Genomic DNA, 16,864 nt, shown 5'->3' on the forward strand with positions numbered 1-16,864 from the left:
TTTGAGCAAATATATGAGGAAAAAAAATTAAAATTCTAATAGTGGGACACCCACCCACCAATTTAGGATTGGTATTAATACTCCAGAATATGGTTCTACACCCGCTTTACATAAACATCCTCATTGAATATTTGCTTGAAAGGAGCACCCGTTGATGACTTTAAAAAAAAAGGTTGGAATTCTGTGATTTGATTAACAATGTCGAGATCCTCGGCTCTCCACAACCTCTGCTTTTCCCATTCTGCACTAATGCCAACATTTTGGTAAATATACTATGAAGGATTTTCAAATCCCATGTTTTCATAGGGCTGGCATCTGTTTTGTTGTCCTGTTTTGATCGGTTTACATTTTATAAATTTCTAGACAACCCAAAAGAAGTCTATTTTTCTACTTATGGTATGGAGACACTATTTATTAATGTCATTAAATTTTAATTAATTTTCATCAGCAGAAAACCAACCTCGGAAGTCACACTCTGATCCTATCCTACCCCTGCCATGTTTGGCAAAAGATGGGAATCCTATACTCAAGCTTTGTAAACAGGGAAGCACCATTTAAGAGGTCAGCTACAATGGAAAGATGGGGAAAAAAATCATAGCTTCTAAATAATTGCTTTAAAAGATTATATTTTACAGGCAAACACTTGAGGAATAAGGTATTGTACAGCATTATCCTCGAATATTTTTTTAACTGTTATTGCAAAGTGGAATTTTACAGGAGTCTAATTCCCAGGGTTTGTGATATTGTGGACTTAGAGTGGACCTCTATCTATTTCCCTGCTTCAAGTTTGGTATCAGTGCCACTCTTTCACACATGAGACTCTATGAAGCATTGGCTTTCAAATACACGATTCAGCTTTATTTGTGATTGAACCACTGATAAGGACTCAGTAGTTTTGGCGGCACTATATCAGCACCACAACATAATAAATAGGAAATTGAAGACTGTCATCAATTCCGCAAATAAAATCAAATTTATCCATTTTTTTCTTTGAAGACATTGCTCTGGTTCTTTAATGCTGTTTCAGTTGTTGCATTAGGATTAGTTCTTCGCAATCGGGGGGAAAACAGCCAATGCACATTGCAATGTAATATAGCATAACATTAAGACACCTTTCACAGATGGCAAGTGTGGGTTGCACAAAACTAGCTAAACCATAGTCAGGCACCATGAATTCAAACTGGTAAAACATTTAACATACTATACAAATTAACTTAGAGCAGCATAATATACAATGTGGCTGATTCCAATGTGAAGAGTGACCTCACTTATAACAATTCTATTATACAGATTTTTCTAGCTAATTTAAAATATCCGAATCCGCTCTAAAATTATTAATTTTCTATTAACAATACTGAACTAACTACAGCACTGCCTAACTTTGCTTGTTTTTTAAAGCCCCTCTGCTTGCAGAGGAATGTCTTAGCTACACAGTAGAAAGAAAGCATCTGAAAGAGATAGGAACCATTGCAACAATAGGTCATGCAGGTTTGAGAGTACAGTAACATTTATCATGCTTCCTTCAACCTATCCTGACAACCTTCAGCCCTTGGAATGCACTTTGTTTATAATATCCCATATTTCTTAAGTGCTCATTGAAGTAAAAGTTGGAGTGTCGAGTGAAGAGCACAAAGCACCCTTGCCAGCCACAGCGAGCTTACCTGATGGTCTGGGAACTAAACCTTGGTGACCCAATCAAATCAGATGCTTTATATTGAAAACAATTGCATTTATATAGTGCCTTTAACATAGAAAAAAGCCCCAAGGGGTTTCACAAAGGTGTAATAAGACAAAAATGTATGCCAGGCAAAGAAGAAGATATTAGGAAGGCTGACCAAAAGCTTGGTCAAAGAGATGGGTTTTAATGAGGGTCTTAAAGGAAGAGGAGGAGTGTTTTAGGGAGGGAATTCCAGAGTGTGGGGCCTAGATGCTTGAAGACGTAGCCCTACATGGTGGGGTGAAGGGAGGCAAGGATGCACAAAGTGCCAGAGTCAGAGGAAGAGAGTGTTCAGGAGGCAGGGGCAGGGGTGGGGGGGGGGGGGGGATACGGGGTTGTAGGGCTGAAGGAGATTATAGTTATAGGGAGTGGCTAGAATATGAAGGGGTTTAAACAAGGAATAGAAATTTAAATTTGAGACGTTGGGCGACCGGGAGCCAACATAGGTCAGCAAGGACAAGGGTGATAGGTGAGCGGGTCATAGTGCAAAATAGAATTTGGGAAGCAAAGTTTTGGATGAGCTGAAGTTTACAGAGGGTGAAAATTGAAAGGCCGGCCAGGTGAATGTTAGAACATTTGAGTCTGGAGGTGACAGAGGCATGGATGAGGGTTTCAGTAGCAAATGGGCTGAGGAAGGGGCAGAGGCGGGCGGTCTTTGTGATGAAGAGTATATGGATCGGAAGCTCAGCTCAAGGTTCAGCCTGAAACAGTGGCCAGGAATGGGCTTGGAACCGGCGGCAAAGGTACAGCGTTTGTGGCAAGGGCCGAAGTTGATGGCCTTAGTTTTTTTGATGAAATTGCTGCTCATCCACAACTGGATATTGGACAAAGAGTCTGACAACACAGAGGCAGCAGAAGGGTCGAGAAAGATGGTAGAGAGGTAGCGCTGGTAAAATTAGAATGGTAAAACTAAGAAATTCAACCATCTGACTGGACACTTCAAACCCAAACTACACAATAAGATCCCACATTTCTGGGTCCTGGGTAACCAAGGCAATCTATCGCAGAGTGCTGATAGGTTAAGATGCAGTTCAGTGGCAATGTGCGTGTACAGAAGTTGCTCCAAAAAATTCAACTTGAGCCTTGGAAAACTGTTCATCCCGGAAGCATAGACCAGGTCTGGAAAATTCCACTCGCTGACTAGTCTGGAGCAAGTTCCTCTCCAGCTTTTATGAACTGAAAAAGAAACCAAGTTTGTGATCTTGCAAATTAAACATAGATGTAAGCACGTTATTTAACCTGGACTATGAGCACAGAATTTGAGGGTATGAGTATCAAATTAACAAGTCTCAATCAAAATTTGAGATTAAATGACATTTTTCCCTACAAAGTTGTGAATCTGTGGAATGGACTCCCAGATAAAGCATCAAATAATATCTCGATTATAGCTTTAAAAATAACTTGAATGAGCATCTAGCTTGGAACGGAATTCACGGTGATGAGAACAAGTACAGACAGAAAAATCTGAGTGCCATGTGGAACATTATATTTTAAGCTGCAGGCACTATGGAAATGTCATGTCAAGGAAGGGCAATCATTATAAATCAATAAAATAACATGCAAGTTTGAATAAATATGCTGGAGTTTTGCTGGATTTACCTTTGGCACAACGAGAAGACCCCTTCTTCAATGGATTAAAATAGTTGGACAGAGTCATGATAGAGAATTGTACACTGCCTGTGGAAGTGCATTTTCACATGTGCTTATGTTTTACAGGAGAATTTCTCAATTTCCAATCTGTTTTGGATTTCTCTCTCACCGTGCTTGCTGCATAATAGGGCCTTTTGAGTCTCTATCCTATTTTAGCAATTGTTTTATTCAAGGTGTAGTTTGGGTATTAACTTCATCTGCTTAAAGTCCAAATCACTTATTTTAGTTTCGATAAGTGAAAAAAATTACTCATGAACAGCAAGTAATTTGAGCACTTTCCAAGTCTGACACGTGCACTCTCTGCATCCTCCAATCTCAGTCTCTGAGCACAGAATTCATTAAGTTTCATGCTTAGGGCTGACTTTCACTGAGTAATAGATTAAGATATCAATGCAAGGATGCATTTATCACAGAAATGGATTTGAACCCAAATCTCAGAAATGTCGAGATGGCAAGGGCAGCACTGCTGGAGAAATAAATGTTGCCTGTTGGCTTAGGTAATGCTCAAAATAATTCCCTTAATATATGCCCTCATCATTCTTAAATTAAAAAATGTGTTTACCCATCTTGCATACCAAGCGTTAAAGGGCATATTCAAAGTATAAATTGTCAGAGGACAGACATGAAAAATATAGCAGCAAAAGACACAATATTAATACCACTGTTTCAGTAGTTAATTTACTTAAGTTGCCAACACTGAGTTGGCAAAGCTTTCATTTTTATACATAACAAAAAAAAATATCAAGGTTCTTACAACAAATTTGTAATGATGATAACAGTAAGAATTTGCTCAAGATGAAAATAAAACATGCACAGATCTAGAAGACAAATATGAATGTGTTCTTGTGTCAAAGCCCTTCAATGAGCAGAACTAGAAAGTTTATTTTTCAGCAAAAGGCTGTTTCTGTTTTTGTTTTCTTTTACATTCACATAATGGTGTCTTCAACAGCTGAAAGAAGTGTGGTTCAAATGGATGAACAAAAGTCAAGTATGATTGGTTTCTTTGTATAGTCACTGTGCCTGCAATATATAATAGTGGGGAGAAGAAACCAAGAAAGAAAAAGCATTTGTCAGTAGAGTTAACTTGATATGTGGTAATATTGCAATAATAAAAATGGATAGATACAACTATGGAATTATCTTCCAGGATAGTGGAAACCTGACATTTGACAGTTAAATAAATCTCAAAACATGAAATGGTGCTCCAGTGAGTACCTGAGTCATACATACCAGGAAAGCCCCAGGTTAGATCCGTGCTGAGATAGCTAATCTCACCCAGGGGTGACGGTGGTAAGGGTGAATTCACCTCGGTGCCCCAAGTTAGGGATGTGGCTCATTACTATCAGTGACCCTTGCTAGAAATGTGCATACTTGGACAGTAAATGAGGATAAGATTGGTCTAGGCTGTAGACCCTATTAAACCCGATGATGGGTGAAACTAGAACTAGGGGGCATAGTCTTAGAATAAGGGGCTGCTCTTTCAAAACTGAGATGAGGAGGAACTACTTCATTCAGAGGGTGCTGGGTCCATGGAATATGCTGCCCCAAAAAGCTGTAGAAGCTACATCATTACATAAATTTAAAACAGAAAGAGACAGTTTCCTAGAAGTAAAGGGAATTAAGGGTTACGGGGAGCGGGCAGGAATTTGGACATGAGTCTAGGTTCGGATCGGACATGGCCCTGTGGGTAGCGGAGCGGGCCCAGGGGCCGTGTAGCCTGATCCTGCTCCTATTTCGTGTGTCTAATTCTGTTAGATTCAGGAGATGGTTCTGTGACAGTAGATTGGCGGTTAGGATCAGATCAGCCATGATCTTATTGAATGGCGGAGCAGGCTCGAGGGGCGGATTGGCCTACTCCTGCTACTATTTCTTATGTTCTTATGTTCTAATGACCCAGAGGACAATGGCCTAGAAATTTAGAGGCATGCATTTTCGCATGCGCCCTGCACCTGAATAGTGAGGCCTAAGATGCCCCGATATTTGGCGTCGGGCCTCATTATAACGGAGCCGACATAGCCCGAACAGCTAGCCAGCGATGAGGTCGCAGCGGCTCTCAGGTAAGTGAAGCCGGGGGGGGGGGGGGGGGGAGGGGGTGGAAGAGATCAGAATCAGAGGTTGGGGTAAGGGTAGGAGGGAGTGGCGAGAAGGATTGGATGCCGGAAGGGAGTGGCGAGAAGGACTGGAGGCCGGGAGGGAGTGGCGAGAAGGACTGGAGGCCGGGAGGGAGTGGCGAGAAGGATTGGATGCCGGAAGGGAGTGGCGAGAAGGACTGGAGGCCGGGAGGGAGTGGCGAGAAGGACTGGAGGCCAGGAGGGAGTGGCGAGAAGGATTGGAGGCCGGGAGGGAGTGGCAAGAGGATTGGAGGCCGGGAGGGAGTGGCGAGAAGGACTGGAGGCCAGGAGGGAGTGGCGAGAAGGATTGGAGGCTGGGAGGGAGTGGCGAGAAGGATTGGAGGCCGGGAGGGAGTGGCGAGAAGGATTGGAGGCCGGGAGGGAGTGGCGAGAAGGACTGGAGGCCAGGAGGGAGTGGCGAGAAGGACTGGAGGCCGGGAGGGAGTGGCGAGAAGGATTGGAGGCCGGGAGGGAGTGGCGAGAAGGATTGGAGGCTGGGAGGGAGTGGCGAGAAGGATTGGAGGCCGGGAGGGAGTGGCGAGAAGGATTGGAGGCCGGGAGGGAGTGGCGAGAAGGATTGGAGGCCGGGAGGGAGTGGCGAGAAGGATTGGAGGCCGGGAGGGAGTGGCGAGAAGGATTGGAGGCCGGGAGGGAGTGGCGAGAAGGATTGGAGGCTGGGAGGGAGTGGCGAGAAGGATTGGAGGTTGGGAGGGAGTGGCGAGAAGGATTGGAGGCCGGGAGGGAGTGGGGAGAAGGATTGGAGGCCGGGAGGGAGTGGTGAGAATGATTGGAGGCCGTGGGTCGGGAGTGGAGCAACGAGCAGTGTTGAGATCAGAGGCTGTGGCGGAGGAGAGGAGGCTGGGAATCTGGAGTGGCAATGAGCTTCTGTTAAATGTGGGGTCAGAAGGAGCACACCTGCTTTTCCCTGCTCCAAATTCAGGTAAGTAAATGTGAAAAACCTATCTCACAGATGGTTCCAAGGTCTGGATTTACTGAGTGCAGTCGGTGCTGGCACCTCAGGGAAAACCTGACTTGAAATGGGACCTCAAATACAGGTGGTAGGCTCTTTATTTGCATATGCAAAGAACCTAATGCCTGCTTCAATTGTGGGCTCCAGAAGCCTATTTTTTCCTTTCCCAATATGGCGTGTAGCGCACTTTCAGCCAGAAATGCGCGCTCACTTCCTTCCCGCAATATTGGTGACTTAGTAGTGCCCAAAAAACAAGAGCTGCGTGGCCGCATTCATAGGCCAGTAATTGTGAAGGCTCACACATGAATAATGGTCATTGGGCGAGGTACCAGAAGGTGACTGGTACCCAAGGAATCACTGTCCAGTAAGCAGTCAAACAAAAGAAATGGGAGAAAACTGGTATTAAAAAAAGGACAAAATTAGGCCAGTAAGAGGCTTGGTTTGACTGTGAAAAAATGCATATCAATATAGAATTATCATAAATTATATATAGTATGTTGAAAGAAATGTGTGAAGTGAAAGCATGCCTTGACATCTAAATTGTATCCCTCTGGATATAGAAACAGAATTCACTATCTGTAGCTTCAATAGTTCTACAGTCTATCTGTGGTCACAAACCAAATGAATGTAATAACTGATGGCTGTCATTATATTTTAAATCTTAAGTAATACTCTAACTTACGGCACGTAACATTATTGATAATAGAGAAAGACAATTACTGGCAATGATTAACTTACTTACTTGAGTTATTTTACACCTTCCATACTCCTCTTTAACCTGTAACAAGATAAAGCATTTTGACAAAACTCTGTATGGTTTAGATCTCTCTCTTCCAGACAAATGTCCTTGTTCTGTTCAGGAAGCTGACCAGCTCTGCACCAGCTTATGTAAAAATCTTATCTCCCTTGTTGCAGGTCAATTACAGATCCAAATAATATAAAGGCACAAGTTCAACCTTGTTGAAACAAATTCTCATCACAGACACTTTCTGGATGATCCCAGTTTAAGTGATATTATAAAAAGAGAGCCGCTCGGATCACAAGCAGATGAACCCTTGTTGCTCTCAGCACTCTAGGATAAATACCACCTATCCTTGGGGATTTATTTGTTTTGAACCCATTTAGCCTGTCTCATTTATGGCGCAGTGATTGATTATATTTGGGCTATCTTTATTTAAAGAGAGCATATTGTTCATGCCTTCCCTTGTGACTACTGCGGGAAAGACTTTCAGAATATTTACTATCGAGTGCTCATCCTCAGTTTGAAGCCGGTTTGCACCTTTAATGGTTTGCACCTCTTCTCTGACTGCCCTCTTACTGCCACATACTTCTTGCTGCTACACCAATGCACGACGTTATGAGACAGAATTCTAATGAAGCGAGATCAACTATCAAGAAAATTGAGCAACATAAAACAACAGTAAGGGTCCCTACAATATTTATGCATTAGCAGCCTGGATACATAAATGATGGAGCCTATCAAAAATACACGTGCTTAGTATTGATAGCAATATTTGAAGTTGAATTTATTTAATTTTGTATTGGATGTTATTGCAGTTACTATTAGGAATTTACACTGAAAAATACATTGCACCATTTTGGATTTGTGATTGTGCACCATTTAGGCTGTGAAGTCACACAAAATGGAAAATTTATGAATAAATAGGTATGACTTTGATAAAATACAGCGACTGTAGTTTGTTAAACTGCATGAATAACTAAACCCCCCCAAACAGCTTTTTGTCTTAAAAAAACACAAAATCATAGCTGCATATTCATAAAACTGATGCATACATAATTTAATTGACTGGTTTTTAGGAAATAAAATCTGTAGTCAACCAACAAGTTTGGTGAATTAACATAATTTCTTATCAATCTCTTAAAATCCATAATTCGGGATCAAATTAGTGAACATTTAGAACTGCATGAGATAATTGGACATGTACTTAAAAATTTGTAGGCTTATGGGGGAAAAAGCTGGCGTGAGAATAAATTGGACATTTCCCCCAAAAATGTTCCCCCATGGTCTGTTTGACAAATTTAAAAGAGTTTTTTTAAGAAGCAACTGACCCTATAGATAAAGGGAATATAGTAGATGTAGTGTATATGGATTTTAGGAAGCATTCGACAAGTAGGTTTGTTACTAAAATTTGGCAGAAGAGGAAATGGAGCAGCATAAATAGAAAGTTGGTTAATGTACAGGAAACAAATGGCCAGGATTAATGGGTGTTACTTGGATCAGAGAAGGATTGGTTGCCGTGTACCTCGGGGTCAGTGCTGGGTCTGGTTTTGTTCTCAATATGTACAAATGATCAGGAACCGTTTATTGAAATTTAATGATGACACGAAAGTAGGGAGTTTGGCAAACTGTGAGGCAGACTGTAAAAGTCGTTAGTAGGATACATGGCAGATGGTAAATGCAATTTAATGTGAAGAATTGTGAGGCGATGAATTTTAGAAGGAAAAACAAGGAACGGGAGTATACACTCAATGGAAAGATCTGGAAGAACAGGAATGGGAGTATACATACATTCAATGAAAAGATGTTGAAAGGTCTGGAAGAACAGAGACTGATGGGTACAGGTACAAGGTGAAATTGGTGCTGGCAGATCATTATAATGGGTTAGGCATGCAGCCAGTGCTGCCCGCGCTGCTTATGGCTGCGCGCCTGTTTAGGGGCGAGAAATCGGGCCCCTCTGATGCCACTTAAAGGCAGTCAACACCTCTTAAAGGGAGATGCATTGTAGCTGCGGACAGGGGGGAATGGTTGTGAAGCAAGATATGGCTGCAAGACCTCTAGACTGTACCTCCGGGTTCTCCAATACTGCTTTGGATGCCCTGGTTCAGGGCGGTGGACAGGAGGATGGAGATAGTGTTCCATCCAGGGGGAACAGAAAGCCCTCCAGGCAATACCTTTGTTGCCATTGGGAAGAGGCAGCTAAGGAGGTAAGTATGAGTTCAGCTCCCAGGACACAGCTGTAATGTCGAAAAAGTTTAATGACCTCACCAGAGTTATTAAGCTAAGATTCTCACCTCAACTATTCTCTCCTCATACGTGAACCACTTGCAGTCCCACTGCTCACAAAACTCCCCTCAACTTTCCTACAATCACTGCATCACACTTCATTCTACCTCTTTCTCCTCCTATGCACACGCACTGTACCCCCTATTCTCACTGCTATTACTACCCTCACTTCCCCACGCCTCACATCTTGCACACATCTGCAGAATTTACCATGACAGGCACATTCTCCAAAACAGTTATCAAGACTCACCTACACACTTCCTTCTTTCTTGCAGGGGAATTCCCTCTCCCCACCTGAGGTGGATGTGCCGTACATCATTGCAGAGGGCAAATCATGGCCACGGCGAGTGGCAATGATGAAGGAGACATTGCGCAGGATCGCTTCACACCGTACCCCCTTTTTCCTTCTTACTTCTATCCCGTCCCACACACTCTACGTGACAAACTGCAGCTGCTTTCAGCAGCTACTCATCTCTCTCTTCTTACTCTTAACACTAAAAACTAACCCTTGTCCCTCTCTTTCATTTCAGGTGTGAAAATGTCGATGCCCCTGCGCCAGTCCAGGAAGAGGAGGGCAGCCTTCCTGAAGATGCAGCGTCATTCGATCAGACCATAGAAAGCACCAGCTCAGAGACTGGCATCACACATACTTTAGAGGATAGGCTGCAGGAGGGGTCTTCACATGGTGAATCACTGGGCACAAGTATGCAGGAGCTTGGGCAGGCGATAGGATGCCACAGGTGCTAACTCATCGGAGAGTGAGATCCCATATTAGCTCTGCTGCAGAGGACTCCGATGCTAACTTTGCGGACCCTAGCTACTGAAGGAAGCTGATGGACATACACCAGGAAATGCTAGGTGCACTGGGCAGCCTACCAGCAAGTTTGCACACACTGACTCAGAGCCATTGTAGAAGTCCAGCTCCAAATTATGTTGGGGCTTTGTGCACAGAATGGAGACCACTCCATCCAACACGGAGCGAGTGGTCAGGTGAACACAACAGTCGGGCCCACCATGATGGAGCCTCTATTGGCAGCTTCCATGGCAGCTCACACTGCTGCAATGGAAACTCGTACGGCTGCCATCTTACCTGTGGCGGCCAATGTTGACAGGGGCTTCCAGAGTGTTACATCACTCCTGCACTCTGTTCTGACACAGAACAGTAGGAGTGCTGAAGCGCCTTTTCAGGAAAGTGACTTTGGCTCCAAGCGAGAGGCACTTACTGTCCTCTCTCAGGATTAGAGCATGCCTGCTTCCCCGCCACTCACTCTGCTAGTGCCCTTGTCAATATCACGCAGCCTTCTGGGCTATATTGCCTGGTCCACGCCACTCACTCCACTAGTGCCCTTGTCACGATCTGGGCTAGAATGCCTGGTCCACGCCACTCACTCCGCTAGTGCCCTTGTCACTATCTGGACTAGATTGCCTGGTCCACGCCACTCACTCCACTAGTGCCCTTGTCACTATCTGGACTAGATTGCCTGGTCCACGCCACTCACTCCACTAGTGCCCTTGTCAATATCTGGGCTAGATTGCCTGGTCCACGCCACTCACTCCGTTAGTGCCCTTGGCAATATCTGGGCTAGATTGCCTGGTCCACACCACTCACTCCACTACTGCCCTTGTCAATATCTGAGCTAGATTGCCTGGTCCACGCCGAGATACTGCAGTCTTTAGCCAGACACTTCAGACAGCCCAGGGCAGCTCGAGGTCGCCCATCACAGTCTTCTGACGTGTCCTCAATGGCAGCTCAGCAGGCTTCCACCTCCCAGGTGTAGCCACTGGGGATACACCTCGTAGGAGCACTGGGATAGGTAGTCGAGCACGTGAGAAAGGCACTAGGGGGTTGCACAAGGGTGATTCTTAACTATTCCAGTTAACTATTATTCAAATATAGTGAGTTGTTGAAGTAAAATTTCTATTTTCTAGATTTGGTGTTGGTATTGATATTTGTAGTCAGTTAAGGACAAGACACATGAGGCTGGACTGAAGGAAGGCAATTGGATGTTGTAGTAAGAACAGTGGTGATAAGGATTGCGGGACTGTTGGTGTATTGGGAATGGGAAGGATGGTTCAGGTGAAGCGCTCTTGGATGCGTAGCTCTCTGAGAGGTTTGGCAGCTAGAGACAGAAGTGGTGGATGCTGCTCCTGCTCTTCCTCCACTTTGTGCTGCTCTTCCTCCTCCTCCATTTCTTGCTGCCCAGGTGGTGGCAAAAGCTGATCCCTCAGTCGAGCAAGGTTATGCGGCATGCAGCACATGACCATAAATCTGGGAGCACGGTCATGGAGTACTCCACAACACTTCACAAACAGTCCAGGCAACGGAAGCGTTGCTTGAGCACGTAATGAGTGAGGCACTGGGGCAGACCAATTTCACAAAAGAGTCCTACAACCAGCGTAGCTGAAATATTATAATGAGCTTCCTGAATCAGTTCTGCTCATGCCCTGGACCGTTGTGGGGCAGTTCAATCCAATATGGCGAGCAGCACACTTCCGGTGCGGGACGGGTGCACACGCACCGTCAGCTATAGTGAACCCTTTGGTGCCTGTTTTAGTCTGGAAAAATGGGTGTGGCGCAATCAAATATCTAGTCTATAAATTCCGATAAAATGTGAATGCAGGTAGATAAGGCAATAAAAAGGTCAATAGCATTTCGCGGCTTATAAATTGGAACTTGGCGTACAAGTGCAAAAAGTTCACAAATTTCTAGGAGACAATGTTTAGGCCATAGCTTGTTTCTTGTGTGCAGCCTGCACCCCATTAAAGCCATATAGCGTGTACAGCATAGAATTTTAAATTCATTTCTGGGAAGTGGGATTCGCTGGCAAGGCCAGCATTTATTGCCCATCCCTAATTGCCCAATATGGTGGTGGTGAGCCGCCTACTTGAACCGCTGCAGTCTGTATGGTGACGGTACTCCCACAGTGCTGTTAGGTAGCGAGTTCCAGGATTTTGACCCAGCGACGATGAAGGATCAGCGATATACTTCTAAGTCAGGATGGTGTGTGACTTGGAGGAGAACTTGGAGGTGGTGGTGTTCCCGTGTGTCTGCTGCCCTTGTCCTTCTAGGTGAAAGAGGTCGCAGGTTTGGGAGGTGCTGTCGAAGAAGTCTTGGTGAGTTGCTGCAGTGCATCTTGTAGATGGTACACACTGCAGCCACGGTACGCTGGTGGTGGAGGGAGTGAATGTTTAAGGTGGTGGATGGGGTGCCAATCAAGTGGGCTGCTTTGTCCTGGATGGTGTCGAGGTTCTTGAGTGTTGTTGGAGCTGCACTCATCCAGGCAAGTGGAGAGTATTCCATCACACTCCTTACTTGTGCCTCGTAGATGGTGGAAAGGCTTTGGGGAGTCAGGAGGTGAGACACTCGCCGTAGAATAAATACCTAGCCCCTGACCTGCTCTTGTTGCTACAGTATTTCTGTGGCTGGTCCAGTTTAAGTTTCTGGTCAATGGTGACCCCCAGGATGTTGATGGTGGGGGATTCGGCGATGATAACGCCATTGAATGCCAAGGGGAGGTGGTTAGACTCCCGCTTGTTGGAGATAGTCATTGCCTGGCACTTATCAGCCCAAGCCTGGACGTTGTCCAGGTCTTGTTGCATGCGGGCATGGACTGCTTCATTATCTGAGGAGTTGTGAATGGCGCTGAACACTGCAGTCATCAGCGAACATCCCCATTTCTGACCTTATGTTGGAGGGAAGGTCATTGTTGAAGCAGCTGAAGATGGTTGGACCTAGGACAGTGCCCTGAGGAACTCCTGCAGTGATGTCCTAGGGCTGTGATGATTGACCTTCAACCACCACAAACATCTTCCTTTGTGCGTAGACGAGCTCGGTGGACGAGGACTGGAGGTCCTCCTTGGGGGCGGTCCTGAGTCCCAGCATGACCCATGGGAGTCTGTCGATCCAACTGTCATCCCGGAGGCTGGCCCGGAGCGCGGCCTTCATGGAGCGATGAAACCGTTCGCACAGTCTGTTAGCCTGAGGGTGGTATGCTGTGGTGCAGTGGAGTCTCAACCCGAGGCCTTGGGCGACAGCGTTCCAGAGCTCCGACGTGAACTGGGACCCCCGGTCGGAGGAAATGTCAGATGGGGCGCCGAACCGGGTGACCCAAGTGCTGATGAACGCCTGAGCCAAATCGGCGGACGTCGTTGAAGACAGCGGGACGGCTTCCGGCCATCGGGTGGTTCTGTCGACCATTGTGAGGAGGTGGGTGAACCCGCGGGAGGGCGGCAGGGGTCCCACCAGATCCACGTTAACATGGTTGAACCGCCTCTCGGGCACCGCGAAAGGCGCCAACGGGGCTTTAGTATGGCGATGCACTTTCGAGCGTTGGCATACCACGCAGGTGCTGGCCCAGTCGCGAACTCCTTTCCTGAGCCCGTGCCAGACGAACTTAGCCATTACCAGCTTCTGTGACGGCTTCCTGCCCGGGTGGGAAAGATTATGGACGGCGTCGAAAACTTGCTGTCTCCACCAGTCGGGCACGACGGGACGTAGCTGCCCAACGGAGACGTCGCACAGGAGTGTGGTGCCGGCATCGTCGAACGCGACGTCTGCTAGTTGAAGGCCCGTGACCGCCGTCCTGTAGGCTTGGACGTCCGGGTCGGAGGCCTGATCGGCCGCCATGCGGGTGTAGTCGATGCCGAGGTGTACGGCGCTGGCGACGGCTCGGGAGAGACAGTCGGCGACGGGGTTGTCTTTCCCAGCCACATGCTGGATGTCCGTTGTAAACTCTGAGATAAAGGCCGGTGTTGCTGACGGGCTGACCACGGCTCGGAAGCTTTGGCCATGGCGAAGGTCAACGGTTTGTGGTCCACGAACGCTGTGAACGGGTGAGCCTCCAGTAGGAAACGGAAGTGTCGGACAGCGAGGTAGAGGCCGAGAAGCTCGCGATCGAAGGTGCTGTACTTCCGCTCATTGGGGCGGAGCTGCCGGCTGAAGAAGGCGAGTGGCTGCCAGGTGCCGTTGACCCACTGTTCGTGGATGGCGCCAACCGCATAGTCTGAGGCGTCGGTGGTGAGAGCGATCGGCGCATCAGGTAACGGATGCGCCAGCATGGTCGCGTTAGCCAGGGCCCTTTTCGTGTCCGTGAAAGAATTGGCCATCTCCTCGGACCAGTCGACGGCGAGCTTGTCGGGCTTGCCTTTGAGGGCCTCGTAAAGGGGCCGCATAAGCTGGGCTGCTCGGGGGACGAAGCGATGGTAAAAGTTCACCATGCCCAAAAACTCCTGCAGGGCCTTCACGGTGAGGGGTCGCGGGAAGTCCATCACGGCCGCCACTTTCGATGGCAGTGGCACCGCCCCGTCCTTCGTGATGCGGTGCCCGAGAAAGCCGATCGAGGACAGCCCGAACTGGCACTTGGCCGGGTTGACGATTAGGCCGTGCTGGCTGAGGCGTTGGAAGAGAGTCCGAAGTTGCGACACATGCTCCGTCCTGGAGACGCTGACGATGAGGATGTCGTCCAGGTATACGAACAGGAATGTTGGGTCCCGTAACACGGTGTCCATTAGGCGTTGAAAAGCCTGGGTGGCGTTTTTGAGGCCGAATGGCATGCGAAGGAATTCGAACAGCCCGAACGGGGTGATCACCGCGGTTTTCGGGACGTCCTGCGGCCGGACAGGGACCTGGTGGTAACCCCAGACGAGGTCCACTTTCGAGAATACCACTTTCCCGGCCAGGCGGGCGGAAAAGTCCTGGATGTGTGGAATCGGGTAGAGATCGTAACGTCGTTGAGGCGCCGGTAATCGCTGCACGGGCACCACCCGCCGCCTGGTTTCGGAGCGATGTGGAGGGGCGAGGCCCATGGACTGTTCGACCGGCAGGTGATGCCGAGGCGCTCCATGGTGTTGAACTTGGCTTTAGCGATGGCGAGTTTCCCCGGGTCGAGGCGCCGAGCGCGGGCATAGACGGGCGGACTGGTGGTCGAGATGTGGTGTTCTACCCCGTGTTTGGTGGCGGCGGACGAGAACGTGGGCTTCGTGAGGTCCGGGAACTCGGCAAGGAGGCGGGAAAACTCGTCGGAGGCCGAGCGCGCGCTGGACAACTTCGTCGTGCTGGACCCGCTGAGGAAACACGGGAGCGAGCTGAAAGTCTCAGCGTTGATGAGACGTCGGTTCTTGACGTCCACCAAAAGGCCATTGGCGCAGAGGAAGTCAGCGCCGAGAAGGGGGGTGGACACTTTTGCCGTGACAAAGTCCCAGGTGAACCGCTGCCTGCCAAAACAAAGCGCCACGCTCCGTTTCCCGAAGGTGCGGATGGAACTGCCGTTGGCGGCTTCGAGGATGGGGCCGTGATTACCCCCTTGGATATCTATGGTTGACACGGGCAGGACGCTCCCCTGGGCACCCGTGTCGCAAAGAAAACGACGTCCGGAGTTGGTGTCCGTAATAAATAACAAACTGCCTGAACGGCCGACAGCCATAGCAGCCGACGAGTGGTCTTTCGTTTGTTTCGACGCGGGAAAACTGCACGGGGGCCGGCACTTCCTGGCTTTGGGGCTGAACTGCGCATGGTAGAAGCAGAGGCTTGGGGGCTGCCGCTGTTGGGCTGTATCGGTGGGGGCAGGGCTCCACGTGGCCACGCAGTACTGTTGCCCGGCGGAGAAAAATTGGTCGGCCTCCTTGGCCAGGCTGCGGAAATCAGTAATGGAAGAGTTGGCAACCGTACCTGACCTGGCAGTTGTTGAAGGAACAGTTCCTTGAAGAGGAAGCACGGCCTGTGTGTGCCCAGGAGGGCCAGCATGTGGTCCATCAGCTCCGAGGGCTTGGAGTCGCCAAGCCCGGGTAGAGAGAGAAGCCGGCGTGCGCGCTCGGCTTCGGTGAGTCCAAAAGTTTCTAAGAGGTGCGTTTTCAGCGTTTCGAATTTGTTGAGCTCCGAGGGGTTTTCGAGCAGGCTCACGACTCTGGCCGCGGTGGAGCTGCCGAGAGCAGAGACGACGTAGTAGTACCTCGTGTCGTCCGCGGTGATGTCCCGGAGTGCAAATTGAGCCTCGGCCTGGGCGAACCAAGCGGCAGCCTGTCGTTCCCAAAACTCGGGTAATTTGATGGAAACGGCGTTCGTCGCCATTTCGGATGAGGTCTTTGGAATCGTCCAAAAGAGCAGCGGGGGTCACCAATGTTGGGGTCACTAGAAATCAACAGGTTCCGAGACTTTTGTTGCAGCAAAGGCAAAACGCGTGTTACTTTATTCACTCTTCATGAGGACTGAGGGTCTCAGCCTCGTTGCAGGGCTATGATGTCATCACGCTACCGACGCATGACGTCATCATGCTACCGACACTCTTAAAGGGACCCTGCCCCGATAACCCAACCAAGTACGTACATATAACAATATTGGCTATACATTGTGAATTGTGTTATTGTCCCTATGTGGTCTCCACCACAATCCGATA

The 16,864-nt window shown here is 48.0% G+C and overlaps 1 protein-coding gene across 12 annotated transcripts in view; it reads right to left on the bottom strand.

Moving 5' to 3' along the window:
• Nucleotides 1–831: 831 nt before the first annotated feature.
• Nucleotides 832–16,864, bottom strand: part of dtnba (dystrobrevin, beta a) — a 694,100-nt gene continuing 678,067 nt past the window's right edge. For 9 of the 12 annotated variants that reach the window (XM_085996923.1, XM_085996913.1, XM_085996915.1 and 6 more), the window contains 2 exons: nucleotides 7,191–7,226; nucleotides 832–4,387 (listed from right to left, as the gene is read on the bottom strand). In XM_085996923.1, coding sequence (XP_085853049.1) covers nucleotides 7,222–7,226 — 5 coding nt within the window. In that variant the 3' untranslated portion in view covers nucleotides 832–4,387; nucleotides 7,191–7,221. Of the gene's footprint in view, nucleotides 4,388–7,186; nucleotides 7,227–16,864 lie in introns of all 12 variants that reach the window. The other 3 variants (XM_085996917.1, XM_085996918.1, XM_085996916.1) reach the window with 3 other exon arrangements.

Source organism: Somniosus microcephalus, chromosome 9, assembly GCF_052327205.1.
Source record: "Somniosus microcephalus isolate GS21.2 chromosome 9, FLI_Smic_1.0, whole genome shotgun sequence".
Classification (NCBI taxonomy): Eukaryota; Metazoa; Chordata; class Chondrichthyes; order Squaliformes; family Somniosidae; genus Somniosus; species Somniosus microcephalus.